The sequence below is a fragment of the Camelus ferus genome, chromosome 16, assembly GCF_009834535.1.
Source record: "Camelus ferus isolate YT-003-E chromosome 16, BCGSAC_Cfer_1.0, whole genome shotgun sequence".
NCBI lineage: Eukaryota > Metazoa > Chordata > Mammalia > Artiodactyla > Camelidae > Camelus > Camelus ferus.
In genome coordinates this window covers 45,871,814-45,888,281 of record NC_045711.1, presented here as the reverse complement: position 1 = coordinate 45,888,281, position 16,468 = coordinate 45,871,814, and the positions used below count along the sequence as shown (strand labels likewise).

Below are 16,468 nucleotides of genomic sequence, written 5' to 3'. Positions count from 1 at the left end.
AGTTCTATACCTCAGGGTTGTATAGGACCAGTCCAGTCCTGCCACCCACCTGAGACTCACCCGGGAATCTGGAAATGGTGGCCATGTCTCTCAAGGCATTTTCTTTTACAAGTGGATGGTCCTTCCTTGGAACAATTCTGGGAAGACAGCCAAGCGGCCAAATCCCAGGATCAGAAACCACCAAACCACAAGGTCACAGGTCATGTCTACAGAGTTAGAGGTGACTTAGACCCTGCACAGGCAACCTAGCCAAGAAGTTCCCAAGAAGTGAAGTGGCTGAACCTTCCTGGATGGGGAGGCAGACATGGGAGTCTGCTAATATCACTGGGGCTAAGTATCTAGGATGGGGTCCTAACCTCATCTGTCCTATGTATTGGGCCATTCTATGTTCCAAAAGACAGAACCCTTTTGGAAAGTAGCCCCCTCATGTCTAAGCCTGAGTGGTGTGGGGCTGGAGATGTGTGTAGCTTTGTTGCGAGTTTTTCAGGCCTGTGATGTGACTCACTTGTGAAGTATGTCTGTGTTTGGGGCTGTGACAAGTGGCCATGGGCAAGCCTGTGTGAGGCGTTACCCCAGCCCTGCCCTGCCACCTCCCCAGTTCTTAGGAGCCTGAGCGGGTTTGCCAGAGCCCCAACACTTGCCACAGGGGAGGGAAATCAGATGAAGGAGGTTTCTCAACTCCCAGAAGCTTGGGCATCATTAGGAACACAGGGGGTCCTCCTGGATTCTGTGGCCTACAGACACCCTCCCAAAGAAACCGCCCCAGCACTGGTGCTACATACACATCATCTCCCCACTCCCTACAGGGTCCAAACAATCAACACCCCCATTCCAACCTACCACCCAGATCTCAGCAAATGCCTGCAAACTGTCTGCTTTAAAGACCCCAGACACAGCCCCAATAAGACCTCCAGAGTCACCACTCTCCTCCCCAGATCTCCATAATCTAGCCAGCAACCCATGGCTGCCAGCAGATTCTGAAGGCAGCCAGAGATGCCAAAACTCACACACATCTCCTTAGATACCTGAGCACCTAAAGGTTATGAGCTCTGCCCTCATCCATGGTCCCAAGACCATCCTGGCTCAACATGCCACCTCCCACAGCTCTTCCTGGGCCTCAGAGACTCTGGCAGGCCATCAAGAAACTCTGTCCTTACAGATTGCATGCCTCTCCCTTGAGCTCTGGACACCCCCTTGCCCCACCTCACCACTCACTCTTGAACGAACAAAGGGGGTAATAGAAACACCTACCTCATGGGTTTATCATGAGGGCAACATTAATAATCTGAGAAAGTGCTTAGTGCAGTGCCTAACCAGTGCACCTCCTGAACCAGCGCAGTATAGTAGCTAGTGTTGATTATTACATTATCTCCCCAGGCTGGCCTGCCACCACCTCCAGTTCACCGAATCCAAGTCTGACCTCATCCCCCCACCGCCTCTCCATCTCCAGGGCATCAGGCCAAGACCTGCAGCCATCTAGTCCCCTCCTCCGGCAGTGGCCAGCCAGTCCCCAGATCCTGTCAATTTCTCCAGTTCTACATCCCGAGTAGTTCTTATTGTGATCATAGATCTTCATTCCCCCACCCCCACCCCCCACCACCTCTCAACAGCCTCCTGAGGGATGCCCCAGCCTTCAGGCTGCCTTCTCCAAGGAGCTCAGGGGTTTGTCCTAAAATGCAAATCTGAGCCCCTCCCTCATCTGTTACTTTTCTCCCTAAGGCTGGTAGGATAAAGTGCAAGCCCTCCCTTCACCACTACCCCACTTCTGACACATCCATCCCCTAACTCTCCGGCACCGCGCACCCCCAGCCAAGCGCCACTAACACATCTGCCCTCCCTGGCCTGAAGAAGTAGCCAGCACATCACCTCCTCCAGGAATCCTCCTGGATCACTTCCACACACACACACTGCCCTCCCAGCCCGCAGACTGGGTGCCCTCCAATGTGCTCTCCCGGGGCTGAAGTGTCCTCTGTGAACCAGGGCTTACAGCACCAGGGCTCCTTAGGGCCCCCGGACTTGTCCATCCACCCTGACAATGCCACAAGCCCCGAGGGCCTACACCGGATGGGTCCTGTTCCCCTTGGTTCCCTTGGGCCTCGGCACACCCGACTGCTCTGTTGACTGCTTGAATCAGGAACCCTCACAGATCTTGCAGAGGAGTCAGAAGCCCCGTGGGTCTTAAGATGGGGCCATCTCTCTGTCTGCTCCCACCTGCCCGACTGCCACCGGCCGGCCGAGGAGTAGCGGCAGCTAGAATCCTCTCGCCCGGCCTCGGCGCGGGGCCGCCTCCTCCCTCCCCTGTACTCCCGCCGCCTCCGCCCCTCCCTCCCTCCCGTTCTTTGTCTCCCGGGCGCCTGGCCTCCCCGCCACGCGCCCCCGCATCGCCCCTTCCCCGGTGAACCCAGCGGATCCCCGCGGATACGACGCTACGAGTATCCGCCTGCCAGGCGGGGGACCCCGCGTCCGGCTGGGCCTGGCGAGCGGGCGGGGCGGTCGTTCCTCTCGCGCGCTCTCTCTCTCTCTCTCTCTCTCTCTCACTCACACACGCACGGAGCATCTTCCCGTTAGGTCTCCTGGTCCAGCCCCGCCCGCCGCACCTCCTGCTTCCTGCAAACCTTCTCCTTCTCTCTCCGAACTCCACTCCCCCCACATACCCTCCGACTCCAGGACCCACCTCTCCAACCCCTACCCTTACTCCCGGGATGGAGTGGATGGAGCCAGCCCAGAGCCCCCCGCGGCCGGGGTGACAGTCCCTCACCCATCTCCCGCCTGGCCTCCGCCCCCAGCACCATGGGCCTGAGGGGTTCCCGAGGCGCCGGACGCTGAAGATGACAGATGCTGGAGGTGAGAGGCCGAGACCCCAAGGACCCCGAGGTGGATAGGGAAGCGGAGCTGGGGATCACTTGGGCTCGCGGTGGGACCCGGAGTGGGATTGGATGGGGAGAAGCGACAAGGGCCTTTCTTTCCCTATCCCTAGGGGGGCCGCCTGGAGCTGGGGTGCTGGGCTGTCAGGGGACGGGATGGAGATAGGATTTGTTTCCCTAATCCTCTCCCTCTGCCCGCCGCCCGCAGAAATTAATTTAAAAAAAAAACTGGTGTTGGGGGAGGGGGAGAGCTTAACTCCATCTTGTCTGGTGCAGAGTTGGACTGATGGATTGGACGGAAACTAGCCACTTGGCTCTGATTGAGGGAAAGGGGCCCTGGGAGTGCAGAATGTGCCCTGTCCTCCACCCCACCCCATTTCCAGCGGTGCTTGGAGGAGGATCCGACTGTTGCCAGATGCCCCCAGCCTGGGCCTTACGGGAGGGGATCATCACTTTCTCTAGCTCCACACTGCCTCGCCTACCTCGCCTACTGCCTCCTCTGCCGTCCATCCCTCCCTGAGCTTTCCTTTCGCAGTTGCACTTCTCTCTTGGGCTCCTTCTCTTCCAGGGCCCCTTTCCTCTTTCCTGCCCCTCCAGGGGCCGCCCCTGTCCTGGCAGGCAGGCAGCTGGTGCCGTCTTCTCCACCTCTCCCTTGGGCCTCACTCAGGGCTGCTGGAGCCCTGTCTCCACTGCTGTGTCCCCTGGCCCCACAGCTCCAGGCTCTTCTCTTGCTCTTTCTTCCTCCTCTCTGCAGCTCTGTGAATGGACTCTCCACCAACCTGTCTCTGACCTGCTCCCTACTCCCTCTCCAGGGTTTGTGCCCCCTTTCTTTCTCTTTCTCCTTCCCCGGATCCCAGGAGTTCACCTGCCTCCCTTTCTCCCACAGAAGGGTCAAAGGTTGTTGGTGTTCCGTCTCCTCCTCTGGGAATGAGGAAGTTTTGGGAGGAAGGAGTGGACTCTGGCCTGGTAGAGTCCGAGCCCAGACTGTGTCCAGAACATAGGTTCATTTCCACCTTGCCGCAGTTACCTGCTTTGAATGTGTGTGGATGAGTGTGTGTGTGGGGGGGGGAGCGGGGATGAGTAGTGTTGTAGGAGTGTAAATGAGGGTTGTTTAATTTTCCAAGATGCAGTTTTGGAAGAAGGAGGGGTTGGGTGGGAAGGGCCTGGTGACCTCCTGATGTGATGCTTCCCAGAGTTTCCCATGGGACAGTGTAGGGAGGCCCCCCCCCCCCCCCATACACAGCCCAGGGAGTTAGTTGTTGAAGGGAGAGAAAGAAAGATTCAATTTGTGCTGACTCAGGATAGATTGGGCGCTGGTGTGAGTTAGAAGCTCCAGCTCACCCCAGAGGGTAACTGAAAGAGGACTACATCCACAAGAGAGTCTCCACCCTAGACTAGGACCTTGAATAAAGAACACCAGGGCTCTCCATTCTCTGGTCGGTCGACTAAGGGAGGAAGCACTGCTACTGCCCTGGGGGAGCCTCCCTTCTGATGGGAGAGGCATTTCTTGTCATCAGGGAGTCCCTAGTCTGATGGGGATACTGGTCCCTCTCCTGGAGTTCTCATCTCATGTAGGGGAGATATGACCTAGTTAGGGAATCAATGAAATAAGAAAAATTACTCATTTCCTAGTGGTGGGGGAGGGTGGATTTAGAAATTATGTAGACAAATAAGAGGAAGGAGAGCCATCTAGGACAGTCTTCTGGAGGAGGTGGAAGCTGGATCCTGATCAGATGAGGCTTTGCGATTGAATGAGGGAATTTGGTTCGTTCTTAGGGGTAGCCTCTCTTCCCACTGGCCTCTTCAGGACAGGAAGAGAGATTCTAGAACTTCTTTGTTACTAGCACCCAGAGTTCAAGAATGGTAGGAGTGTTCTTGGAGGGCCCATATCCCAGGCCCCTTCATGCAGCTCATTTCCTGCTTCCAGCCTGGGGTGGGGGTAGTTTTGAAGCTTATCCAGTCCTAGCAAGTATGGAGCTGCTCTCCTCCCTTGACCCCTGTCCCTTCTCCTAGGAGTGTCCTTTCTAATGAGCAGCCTTCAGGACTGCAGATTACCACCCAGGATAGAGCTGACAGGCAGGAGACTGGGGTCAAGGTTGAGTTCTGCCTCTTATCTCCTGCATCTCAGTTTTCCCTATCTGTAAAGTGGGGATACAAAGAATGCCAAGCCTGGCCAACTCACAATGAGATGACATCTATGTAATAACAGAAGAGGAGAGTTGGAAAAGAACCCAGCAGGCATGTGGCCTAGCTTCCCTATAACTGTCAAGGGTATGGCCTAGTCCAGTGCCCTGCCCTTCTTATGGGGACCTAAGTGTTAGAAGTAATTGGAGAGGGTGAGGTTATAGCTCAGTGGTAGAGCACATGCTTAGCAGGCATGAAGATAATCCCCAGTACCTCCGTTAAAAAAAAAAGAAGTAATTAGAGATCATGTCCCAACCTTGCAGTGTGCCCCTGCCCCTGAGCTTCCGCTCTCTCCCCTCATCTGGCATTCCCCTTCCCCTCTAACCCGCAGGCCTTGGTTTAGGGATGCTGCAATCCTACATCTGCTAGGAAGCCTGCCCGAATTGTTTCAGCTACATCTATCCTGCTTCCCCACCTGCCCTTCCTTTCTTGTTTCCCACAAACAAAACAAAACAAACCCCCTACCCATCCATACGTCTTCCCAGAACAAATTTGACGCATCACAGAGATTTGGCTGTCCACTGTTCTGCTGTGAGTACTTCTCATACCCTTCTGCATCTGCGAGTCTGTCGAGAACTGTGAGAACTGTGAGTTTGTCAAGAAAACAGTGGCCCTGCTGATGATGCCAGCTTCCTGAACAGCTCATGTTCAGGAAGGCAGGTGGTGAGCACACCAGTGATGGGAGTCGGGGGAGGCAGGACTGGGTGATGGATGGGAAGATGGATGGATGGATGGTATAAACTGATGGATGTAAAAATGGGTGGATGGTTGGGTGGGGCTGGGTGTTGGCTGGATGAGTGGTTGGAAAGATAGATGGTTGGCTGGATGGATGATGAATGGGCGAATGAATGGATGGGTGAATGGCCAAGTAGGTGCATGGATAAGGAGGGAGGGAGATAGATGAGCAGATGGAAGAGACTGGGTTCTGATTCAGATTTTGCCATTAACTTGTTATGTGATCTTAGGTCAGTCATTCTCTCATCTGCTTCTTTATTTGTAAAATGAGAGGATTGGATTTAATCATCTCCAAGTTTTCTCCCAAATTTGATGTTGGACAATTTATGATGATTAAAAGTTTTAGGGAATGTTAATGATGGAAAGGCCCAAGACAGTGAAGGGGGAAGTTCCATGACCCATGTGGAGCAAATCAGCTTGAACCCGGACCACAGGACTCAGCCTGTGTCTACACCCTGGACTTGCTTCTGCCCCTACCCTTCTGCTTCTGCCTCCTGCCCCAACCCCACATCTGGGGTATGGTTCAGATGACTTTTCTTCCAGGGGCCAGAGGGAGAGTTGTAAGGGAAGATGAGAGGCCAGAAGGCCCAGAGCTGGTGGTCATCGGCACCTCCCTTGCCTCCCTCCACCAAATGGAACCTCTTATCCAGGTCTTTTTCTCTCTTCCCTTGTCCTCTTCAGCTCTCTTGAGTCATGGCTTCTTCAAAGCTCCGAGAACCTGCGGATGAGGTTTTCGGTAAGTTCAGTTTGGCTCTATCTCTAGCCAAGGCTATTGGGCATTGGGAGGGAGGAGTCCCTTGGAGTCGTGTGTGTGTGTGTGTGTGTGTGTGTGTGTGTCTTGTGGCCTTCTTTGTCACCATTGTCTGAGTGATATCCAACTACAACAATAATAATAAGGATGCCCATGATCAAGTGCCTGTCTCAGGCCAGGTACCAGGTTAGCACCCCCATCTCACATGTGCTGCATTATTTAACCCTCACAATACTGCTAAGAAGTGTGCCCATTTTGCAGACAGTGAGCCAAGGACACAGAGTGTGGAAATGACTTTGCTTTAAAGGTTACAGGGCAGGTTAGTGGCAGAGCGAGGACTAGAAATCCCGACTGCCTACCTCCCTGCTCACAGTCACTATGCTGCACACCTGGATCCCCTAGCACAGCTGACACACATTACCTCCAAGTCACATAAATAAGGGAACTTACCTTGCAGTGATGAGTGTGCAAGAAAATAAAAAATGCATAACACACACTCAGCGTCAGCACCCCTAGGCTGACCCTCTGTACACACTGGGGTGCATGGACACACCTCCTGCACCATCACTTACCCGCTGCAGTCTTTCTATTGTGTAGACTAGAGAAAGACCACTGATGGGGCAGAGTTCCCAGCATGCACTGGGGTGGAAAGGCTGTTTCCTGACTGGATTTGGTGGAGGAGTCAGTGGGCAAAAGAATAGGGAGGAACATGAGGGAGAGGTGGAGACAGAAAGCCGGTACTGTATGTGCAGGCTTTAAAAGAACTCAGCCAGGAGGGGCTCCTATGTGCCGAATGCCATGGGGCCCCCAGCTTCTCCTCCCCAGCCTTCTCATCTCCACCTTCCTTACCCTCTCCTCCTCCCCCTCCCCCACTCACCCCATTCTCCCTTGTGACAGCCACAAGCCCTGGCAATGCCTGGAACTGTGGCTTCCCCCTCCCGGCTCCTGGGGAACGCTGCTTTCCCTGGTCTCCCCGGGGCCTGTGGAGTGAAGGGTTTGCCTTGGGGACTCCCCCAGCCTTGAACTGCCTCTGGGCCTCAGACACTGAGTCTCTCCAACCCCATCCAGGCCCAGCCTGACCCCTGGCCTGACAGAGGTGAGCTACCCCGTCCTTGGGCTTTTCAGCTTCCAATCCCCTCACCCGACACCCCAAACCTTCCTGTTTTCCTTCTCCTGGACCTGCTGAGGTAGCAGCTCGCCTGGCCTGCTTCCTGAAGAGAAAGACAATTAAATATTCATGGCTTCCCACTGCCCAGGGCTGGGCTAACTCCCAGGGGGAAAGAGAGATGGGAGAGAGATGGAGGGAGAGAGGGATGGAAGGAGGTGAGGGGGGCCCAGTAGAGCAAGGGACTGGAGGAGAGGCTGGCCCCACTTTGCATGAAAATCCCCCAAGCCACTTAGGAGTCCCTTTGCTCCCTAGCCCCTCAAGGTAAGACCATGGTCTTGATGTGGCCCAGATCCAGGCGCAAAGGGCCCGTCCCCCTGGCCCCAGTGGCTGGGCAACAGCCCGGTGCTGGACGGGTAGAGGGTGCCCATCAGTTCACCCTCCGCCGCACCCCCCTGAGCAGCGAGAGCTCTGGCCAAGAGACCTGCCTGCTGTCCTTAAGTCCCTTTGAACTCTGGGCCAAACTTCCCTTTCTAAGCCTCAGTTTCCCCATCTGTAAAATAAGAGTTTGGACTCACATGTCGCTCCCATCTCGGCCTCAGAGGCAGTAGAGCGAGCTTGGTTAGTTACACACCAAGTCTCGGAGCCAGACTCCCTATAACCCTGGCCTGCTCTTCATAGACCTTCAGGGAAATTCAGGCTGCCCTGGGGATTCCCGGAGTCTCTTCCTCCTTGGGTTGGGGGGAGTTTTCAATGAAATAGTAGTTGTAAAGCATTTATAACACTCATGCACACACAGTCTCTTTCACACACACACTATTTGATGCCTATGTTAGAGCAATGAACAAAATAGACAAAACTCTGCCTTCCTGTAGCTGACATTCTAATGGATGGAGAGAGACAATAAGTTAAATAAGTAAAATAAATGGTATGCTAGAGAATGGTAAATGATACAGGAAAAAATTAGCAGTGGGGGTTCTGGGGGTATTTAAATTGAGGGGTCAGGGGAGTCCTTGATGAGAGGAAGCCTTTAAGCAAAGACTTGAAGGAGGTGAGAGAGAGAACCATGCAGAATTCTGTGCCAAGGGCCTTGCAGGAAATGCAAAGGCCCTGAGGCACAGGATGGGCTTGTGTGAAGAGCCTGGAGGCCAGGGTGGCTGGAGTGGAGGAAGCAAGATGGGGAGAGTCGGGGAGAGTCACCTAACAGCCTGAGTCTGGAGGCTTCTTGCTCTGTGTGAGATGGAAGTCACTGGAGGGTTCTGAGCAGAGGAGTGACACAAGCTGACATGTTTTATCAGGATCACTCTGGCTGCTGTGTTGAAAATAGACTGTAAATGGGAAAGGGAGGCAGAGGGAAGACTCACTGGGAGGATTTGTAATAATCGAGGCAAGAGGTGATGGTGACCTAGACCAGGGGTGCTGTGAGTTCTCCCTCTCCCCTCCCTTCCTCTTTCTCCCCACATGTATGCATGTGTGTAAGCGTGTGTACACAGACACCTGTAAACAGTGTTTTATTGTGGGAAATCAAAAGCAGAGAGACTAGCACAATGTACTCCATCATCCGCCCATGTACTCATCACCCAACCTCAACAATCGTCAACTCACGGATAGTCTCATTTCATCTATATCCCCTTCCTAGTCTTCTGGATTATTTTGAACCTAATCCAAAACATCATGTCATTTCACCATAAATATTTCAGTATGTCTAGATATATTTCCAAAGTAGAACTAACAGGAATTGTGGGTGGATCAGTTTGTAGGGTGGGAGGGGAGGGGAGGAGTCAAGGGTGACTTCAGGGGTCTGACCTGAGCAGCTGGAAGGATGGAGCTGCCATTCACCGAGAGGGGCAGACTATGAAGAGCAGCTTGGGGAGTGCAGAGGTCCAATTTTCACATCTGGGTTAAAGATGCCAATTGGACATCCAAGTGGGGGTGTCACATAGGCAGATGGATTCATGAATTACCAACCGGGTCTGGTCTGAGGGAAAGGTAGCTCAGAGCTGTCTGAGTGGGGTGACTGGGTGGACAGGGGCCTTTCACTGAGCCAGGGGATGGAGAATCCACTTGAGGCAAGTTGGTGGGTTTGTTTGATAGGCTGAGTTTGCGGTGCCTGGGTGCTTTTGACCTGGCAAGTTCCCTGGCAGGTGCTGAGGTGCCCAGGCTTGGAGTTCAGGGGAGGGATCAGGCTGGAAATAGACATGGGTGGTAGTCCAGCCACTGGGATGGCTTAGGGGGTGTCTGCAGACAAGAGAAAGAGGAGCAGGCAAAGCAGGGCGGGCATGAGTTTTGGGGTGGCATCCCTGAGATCATGGTGGACAGAGTGGTGAAGAAAGGTCTCAACCCATGCTAAGGTCTGGGAAGAAACCTTTCTGCCTGGAGACTCCCAGTGGCAAGCTCAGGGACACTGCAAAGCGAAGGCTGAGTTCTCACGTGGAGCAAATGACTCTATAGGGTTTAGGCATGATCCGTTAGGTTTGCATATTCTTCCTCCCTGTCCTCATCCAGGACCTAGCCCTGGGCCACGGAACCCAGGGTGGGAGAGACAGGCTTCGGGGTCTGTGGGCTTTCCTCTCTGTTGCTGCCACTGGCTTGTGGGGGGTCCCTCTGCTCCAGTTCAACCGTGAGCACTCTAGATGCTCAGCAGTGCTGTCTCAGTGCGACCCTGAAGCTAGACTAGCCAGGCTCAAATCCTGGACCACTGCTCTCTGACCCTCAGTTTGCTCCACTGTAAAATGTGCGTAGTAGCTGTCCCTAGTCCAGGGGCTGTTTTGAGTAGACGAGGCGATGTATGTACATCCTGGTGTGTACTTGACACTTCTTCACCAGTAGCCATGATGACCGTGCTCTCTCAGGCCTCATTCTCCTGTTCTTCCCTCCACAAACCTGCCCTCCCGTTGCCCTGGAGGTGCCCCGCCCCTGCCCCCAGCCTCCCTATTTCCCAGCATGTCATGTACCAGTCTTGCCAACCTCTTCTTATAAACTCCTGTCCAGACCTTAAGACCCAGTTTTGGTGGTTCTTCCTCCAACTCATCCAAACAGAGCCGCCCTGTCCTCCTCTGTGCCTGTGAGTGGTTCCATCACGCTGCTGTGTATATGAGCAGACGTGTCCAGCTCCCCAGGAGACTGTGAGAGACCTGGTTTTCCATCTCATCTGTACTCCCAGTGCCCAGCACTCAGAGACATTTGTTGAATGTCTGGGTGTGAGCGCAGGTGGCCGCTTGAGGTGGGCCTCTGGGCTTGCTGTCCTCATGTGTCTGGTCTCTGCCCCACTCCCCCGGTTTGCAGACCTGGACTTGGCTGTACCAGAGACCGTCAGACTGGACAGCAGTTTACACAAGGCCCGGGCCCAACTACTGGCTAAGGGCCGGAGACACCGGCCCTCCCGCTCGAGGCTTCGGGACAGTGCCAGCTCTGCAGAGGATGGTGAAGGCTCCGATGGGCCCGGAGGCAAGGTTGGGGCAATCCACATAACCCACCCACCCTTCTTGCCCCTGGATAATCCCTTCAAACCACGATTCCGGGGAAACCACACCCCCAGACTTCTGACTAATAAGGCTAAAAAATAATAGCTGTAGTTCACTTCTGGCTAATTTCATCTTCTCAAGGAAGGTATTATCCCCATCTTCCAGATGAGGAAACTGAGGCTCTGAGAGGTTCACTAACAGTCACACAGTTAGTAAGTGAAGGAGGCAGGATCCACGAAGAAACCCTCCCTCCAGGCCCCAGAAGGACCTAGGAGTCCCGGCTCCCCTCGGGGGAAAGGGGAGGCGGGTTGGCGGTGAGCAGCTGCCCCTCCTCCAGGTGACCGACGGCTGCGGGAGCCCTCTGCACCGGCTGCGCTCGCCTTTGCATTCGAGCCCAGGGTCCCCGGCCGGGGGCTCCTTCTGTCTGGAGCCTCCTGGGTTGCGGCGCAGCCTGGACGAGGACGAGCCGCCGCCCTCGCCGCGCACACGCTACCGGCCCCTGCACAACACCGCCTCGCACGAGGGCCTGGCCGCCGCCTCGTGCTCGCCGCCACGCTCAGCGCCCTCGTCCGACAGCTCGCCCAGCTTCGCGCGCCGCCACCCCCGCGCCGAGCCGCACAGCGAAGGTGAGCGGCCGCCGGCGCGGCGTCCCTTGCCGGCAAGCGGTCGGGTGGGCGCCGGAGTGCACGCATGGCCGACCCGAGGGACAGGGTGGCTTGGGGGAGGGTGGGGGAAGGCCACGGTTCATTCACTCGTTTCCTGAGCGCCTTAATAGGTGCCAGACACTGCTGCACACTGGGACACACAAAAGAGCAAGCAGATGCAGTCCTCGTCCTCATGGGAAGAAACAAATAATTTCTTATAGTTTAGAGGGGGGAAGAAACCAATTTATCCGTTAATTAAATATATGTTTACAAGGTGTAGTAAGTGCTACGCGAGAAACAGTGAGCAGGGCAGGAGAGCATGTATCAGGGTGAAAGCAACCAGTTGGGAGCATCCTGGAAGGCTTCTCTGAGGATGTGACATGGGAGCCATGATTGGAAATTGGTTAAAAGTTGGCCATGATAAAATTAACAGTGGAGTAGTGGTCCCTCCTTTTTCAGAGTGATTTATGCTTTGTATAAGGCTGTCATCAACATCCTGTTAGGTTCCATGAAATAGGCAGTTACTATCCCCATGTTTGAGATGCAGGAAGCTCAGAGAGGTGATGACTTGTCCTAGATCACACGGCTAGTGGAGGGCGCCAGAGCCAGGTTGCCTGATTCTAAGTCAAGAGAATTTCTACCACCTCACTGGCAGCTGAAGGAGGCAGACAAGCCACCACATGGGCTATTTCCTTCCTTCTCTTCCTCAAAAGATGACAGCCGGGATGCCAGCCCACCTGAGCCCTCCAGCCCTACCATTGGCCTGGATAAGAAGACTCGCCGAAAGTTCCTGGACCTGGGGTGAGTGGAGGAGGGGCCAGAACAAAAGGTTTGGGAATGGGGGTAGCACAGGGGGCAGCACTGTCCCCGTCCCTCTTGCCCTTTCCACAGGGTCACCTTACGCCGAGCATCCACTAGCAAGAGCCGGAAGGAGAAGGGCAGCAACCGCCTGTCCATGGGCAGCAGGTAAGAGGCACCCACAGCCCCTCAACCGTAGCTTCTGCCCATGGCTCCCTGTGGGCCCTGGCCCTCGCCTTGGTGTCCACACCCACGCAGGGTGCTCTCTCCACAGGGAGTCGGTGGAGGGGTCCAGCAGATCAGGGGGCTCCCCGTTCCTGCCCTTTTCCTGGTTCACAGACAGTGGCAAGGGCTCGGCGTCCTCTGGCAGCACCACCTCCCCGGCCTGCTCCCCTAAACACGAGGGCTTCAGCCCTAAGAAGTCAGCTTCTCAGGTGAGTCCATGGCCTTCTAGCCCCCATACAGGCCCCTCGACTCAGGTGGCTTAACAGCATACTTCACCCCAGCTTGGGCTGCGACCAGGCATCCCTGGAGTCCATTTGTCCATCCATGGAGCCATTCAGAGATTCGTTAATTCATCCAGTCTCTTGAGTTCATACACTCACTTGCTCACTCATTCATATGTTGTAGTTCATTCATTGCTTCCATTCCACACACATCACTGAGCACCATCATCCCTACTATACATGCAGCCTGGGGGCTCCTGTCTTCCTGCTAACTCTTTTGCTTGGCTCAGTTCTAGCCCCACGTCCTGTCTTAGGAGCTGAGCTACATACATGCAGTGAGGCTTGGGGGAAACAGGTGAACAGGACCCCAACCTAGCTAGTGCTCAGAAAGCTCACAACCCTTTGGGAGAAATGATACCACGTAACAGAAGCAACAGTGAGCATCTGCTTCTGTTCACCAGGCTCCACGGTCTACAAAACTCCAAATGCGTGTTTTTGCTTTACTCTCACAAAGGCTCAGTGAAGTAGGGAGGGCAGGCACGCTCGCCCCCACTGTACAGATGAGCAAATCCAGGTCCAGAGAGAAGGGATTTGCCCACAGACCGAACTGGATTTAGGTGCCAGGCCCTATGTCCTTCAGCCTACGCTTGTTGTCGTTCTGTTACTCATGTGCCACAGGGGCAGAGGAGATCAGAAAGCTGGGAACTCAGGGGAGAAGGGGATCCCTCCTCCCATGCCCTCCTTCCATCTCTCCCTTTTTCTTCCTTCCCTTGGCCTGGGCCCTGGGGATACCATGGTGAACAGACACAGCCCAGGCCCTTGTAGAGCTCACAGTCCAGTGAGGACAAGGACTTCTAACCAGGCATTTATAGGCCAGGGTGCTAGAGGCCACAGGGGAGGTGCAAGACAGGGACATCTGACCCCACCTGGGGAACCCCGGTCAGCTGTCTAGGAAGCGATACCTAGTCTGACCTCCTCCATTCCCGCTAACTACTCTGCCTGGCTCAGTTCTAGCCCCACATCCTCCCTGAGGCCTCAGACCCTGATGCCTCCCATGAGTCGTGTCCTCCAGTTCCTGGTTCGTGCTCAGGGGCACTGAGCCTGGTGCCGAGCCTGGACATCAGCTCCATCTGGGTGAGGGTGGCGGGTCAAGGGTGACTCCCTTGGGTTTAGAGGTGAGCGCTCTCCTCAGCGCACTCCTCAGTGGAATGCACTCCCTTCCCTTCTAGGAATCCACCCTGAGTGATGACTCCACACCCCCCAGCAGCAGCCCCAAGATCCCCAGTGGTCCCCGGCAGGCGACCAAGTGTTCCTACCCCTACCACACACTGTCCCAGTCTTCGGATGAGGTAAGCAAGCCCTGACCTCTGACTCTGCCAGGTATGAGGGCACAGGCCACGTCTTCCCCGCTCACTCTCCTTGGTCTCCATCCCAGTTCCTGGATGAACCTCTCCCCACTGTTTACCACTGGACCAGTCAGCAGGTAGGCCAGTGGCTGCACAGCCTCAACCTGGAGCAGTATGCCGCTGAGTTTGCTGCACGGCAGGTGGATGGGCCGCAGCTACTGCAGCTGGACGGAAGCAAACTTAAGGTGGGTCTGAGTGGAAGGGCCCCGATGCAGCCGGAGCCTGAGGCAAACTTCAAGGATTGGGATCCCCTCATCCTGACCTTTCCGCTCCCTCTAAGACCACTGCCCTGACCTCTGACCTCTAGGCAAGGCCCTTGGCCTGATCTTTACTCTGTGATGGGCCCCCGAGTCTAACTTGGGAGTCCCCAGTGTGACCCCAGCCAAATTCTTCAGTTTGACTTTCAAGCTCCAGCCCAAGTCTACAGGTTAACCTTGACCTCTCAGACTATCATATCCTCTGACTCTGGACTCTTAAGGAGTTTCCCCTGGTCAGCTCATCTGGTTCTCAGTCTTGGAGGCTGGTGGTTGTGGGAGGGAAGTGGGCGGGGTGGTGGGGCTAGGGGTGCGCTGATCTCTGCTGGGAGGTTTCTGGCCTGTTCTGCACCTTCTGCTGAGTTGTTTGGGGAAGCAGTGGTGAGGGTCTCCCAGGAAGTCTCCGGAGTGGGGAGGGGCCTTAGCCACTGACTAGCTGTGTGTCCTTGGGCACGTTGCGCCCCATCTCTGGGTCTCAGGGGGTCAGGCAGGGTCACGCTAAGGCTGAAATCCTGAGTAGAGGAAGGGGAGGGGCAAAGGGCCTGGAACCCTCCATCCTTCTCTCTCCCAACCACTCCCATTCCAAATTCCTGCCCTGAGGGCTCTGATCCATCAGTGAGTCTGGGAGGTGGCGACCTGGCTGAGTTCCAGAATCCACCTGGGCCACCTTGGGCTGGCCAGGGGGGTCAGGGCTCTTTCCCTCACCCTTGGATTCCTCCCCCAGAGCCTGGGGCTCAGCAACTCGCATGACCGGGCGCTAGTGAAGCGGAAGTTGAAGGAGCTGGCGGCGGCCGCTGAGAAGGAGCGCAAGGCCCAGGAGAAGGCTGCGCGGCAGCGTGAGAAGCTCCGGCGCAGGGAGCAGGAGGCCAAGAAGAGCTAGGGGGGCGGGGAGGCGCTGGCACCCGGCACGGGCAGCTGTTGGGCCCCACGGGCACAGGCCACCCTGGGAGGCAGGGCCAGGGCACCAGGCTTGGGCTGGTCAGGCCCCTTGCTCTCAGGAGGAACACGCCCTCTCACCCTGTCATCTGTCTGGACCCAGGTCCCTGAGAAAGGGAGACCCCAGGGAAAGTGCCCAGTCATAAATCCCATTTAAAGAACTGTTTGGCATAGGGTTCCTGGGGGACGTGGCAGATTATGGGCAGAGAAGCCAGGGCAGAATCAAGTTTGGAAGCCCAGAGGCACCTGACTCCTTCTGACCCTCTGCCCTCAGGCCAAGGTGGTGCTGGGGCAGCCAGTGAACTAGGAGGCCTGCTTGCTTTCCAGAGGCCCTGGGCTCAGAGAGGTAGGCTGAGCATCCCTGCAGGAGCAGGTAGAGAAAGTAGTTCCTTTCCAACCCTCCAGGGTGACTGGGTATTGGGAGAGCTCTGGTCTGCTCCCCAGGGAGGCCGCTGGGCACTGCGGCAAGTTGGTTGCACTCAGGGTAGACTCCCAGTCTGCACTCCTCAACAGGAGAGCAGAGAAAGCAGCATGGTTATCCCACATCACCTCTGCAAGGACTTTAGAAGGAAGGGAAGAGGAAAAGCTCCTCCTTTTCCCCTTCCCTGTCCTGTGGGTCTCAGTGGTGAGATGACACCCCTATAGGTCTGCCCCTCCCAGGGCCCATTCAAAGCCTGGTCTTTGACCCACTCTTCAAGCCCTGCCCACTTCTGTTGCTCCCTCAGAGGCTGCCTGCGCCCTCCCTGAGGACAAAGTAAACTTGGGAGCTGATGGGGACAGAGGACACCACCTACCAATGACTAGGCAGTACTGAACTGGTGAATCCGCACCCTAGCCAGGCAGAGGCAAAATCTAGGAGGTCCCCTGGAAGTCACTAAATT

The 16,468-nt window shown here is 55.6% G+C and overlaps 1 protein-coding gene across 1 annotated transcript; it reads left to right on the top strand.

Moving 5' to 3' along the window:
* The first annotated feature begins 125 nt into the window (after window positions 1-125).
* On the top strand, window positions 126-15,758 carry SAMD14 (sterile alpha motif domain containing 14). The gene is made up of 10 exons (XM_032457782.1): window positions 126-2,844; window positions 6,465-6,519; window positions 10,925-11,091; window positions 11,441-11,729; window positions 12,461-12,548; window positions 12,639-12,713; window positions 12,820-12,979; window positions 14,221-14,340; window positions 14,427-14,582; window positions 15,376-15,758. Exons 2-10 carry the CDS (start codon window positions 6,477-6,479, stop codon window positions 15,529-15,531), a joined length of 1,254 nt encoding a protein of 417 aa, XP_032313673.1. The 5' UTR covers window positions 126-2,844; window positions 6,465-6,476; the 3' UTR covers window positions 15,532-15,758.
* The last annotated feature ends 710 nt before the right edge of the window (window positions 15,759-16,468 follow it).

What these genes read in the sequence shown, in the direction of transcription:
- SAMD14 (XM_032457782.1), top strand. Translation starts at nt 6,477, where the DNA reads ATGGCTTCTTCAAAGCTCCGAGAACCTGCGGATGAGGTTTTCG. An exon ending in ACCTGCGGATGAGGTTTTCG is followed by an intron (nt 6,520 to 10,924) that starts GTAAGTTCAGTT and finishes CCCGGTTTGCAG; the next exon opens with ACCTGGACTTGGCTGTACCA. An exon ending in CGCCTGTCCATGGGCAGCAG is followed by an intron (nt 12,714 to 12,819) that starts GTAAGAGGCACC and finishes CTCTCTCCACAG; the next exon opens with GGAGTCGGTGGAGGGGTCCA.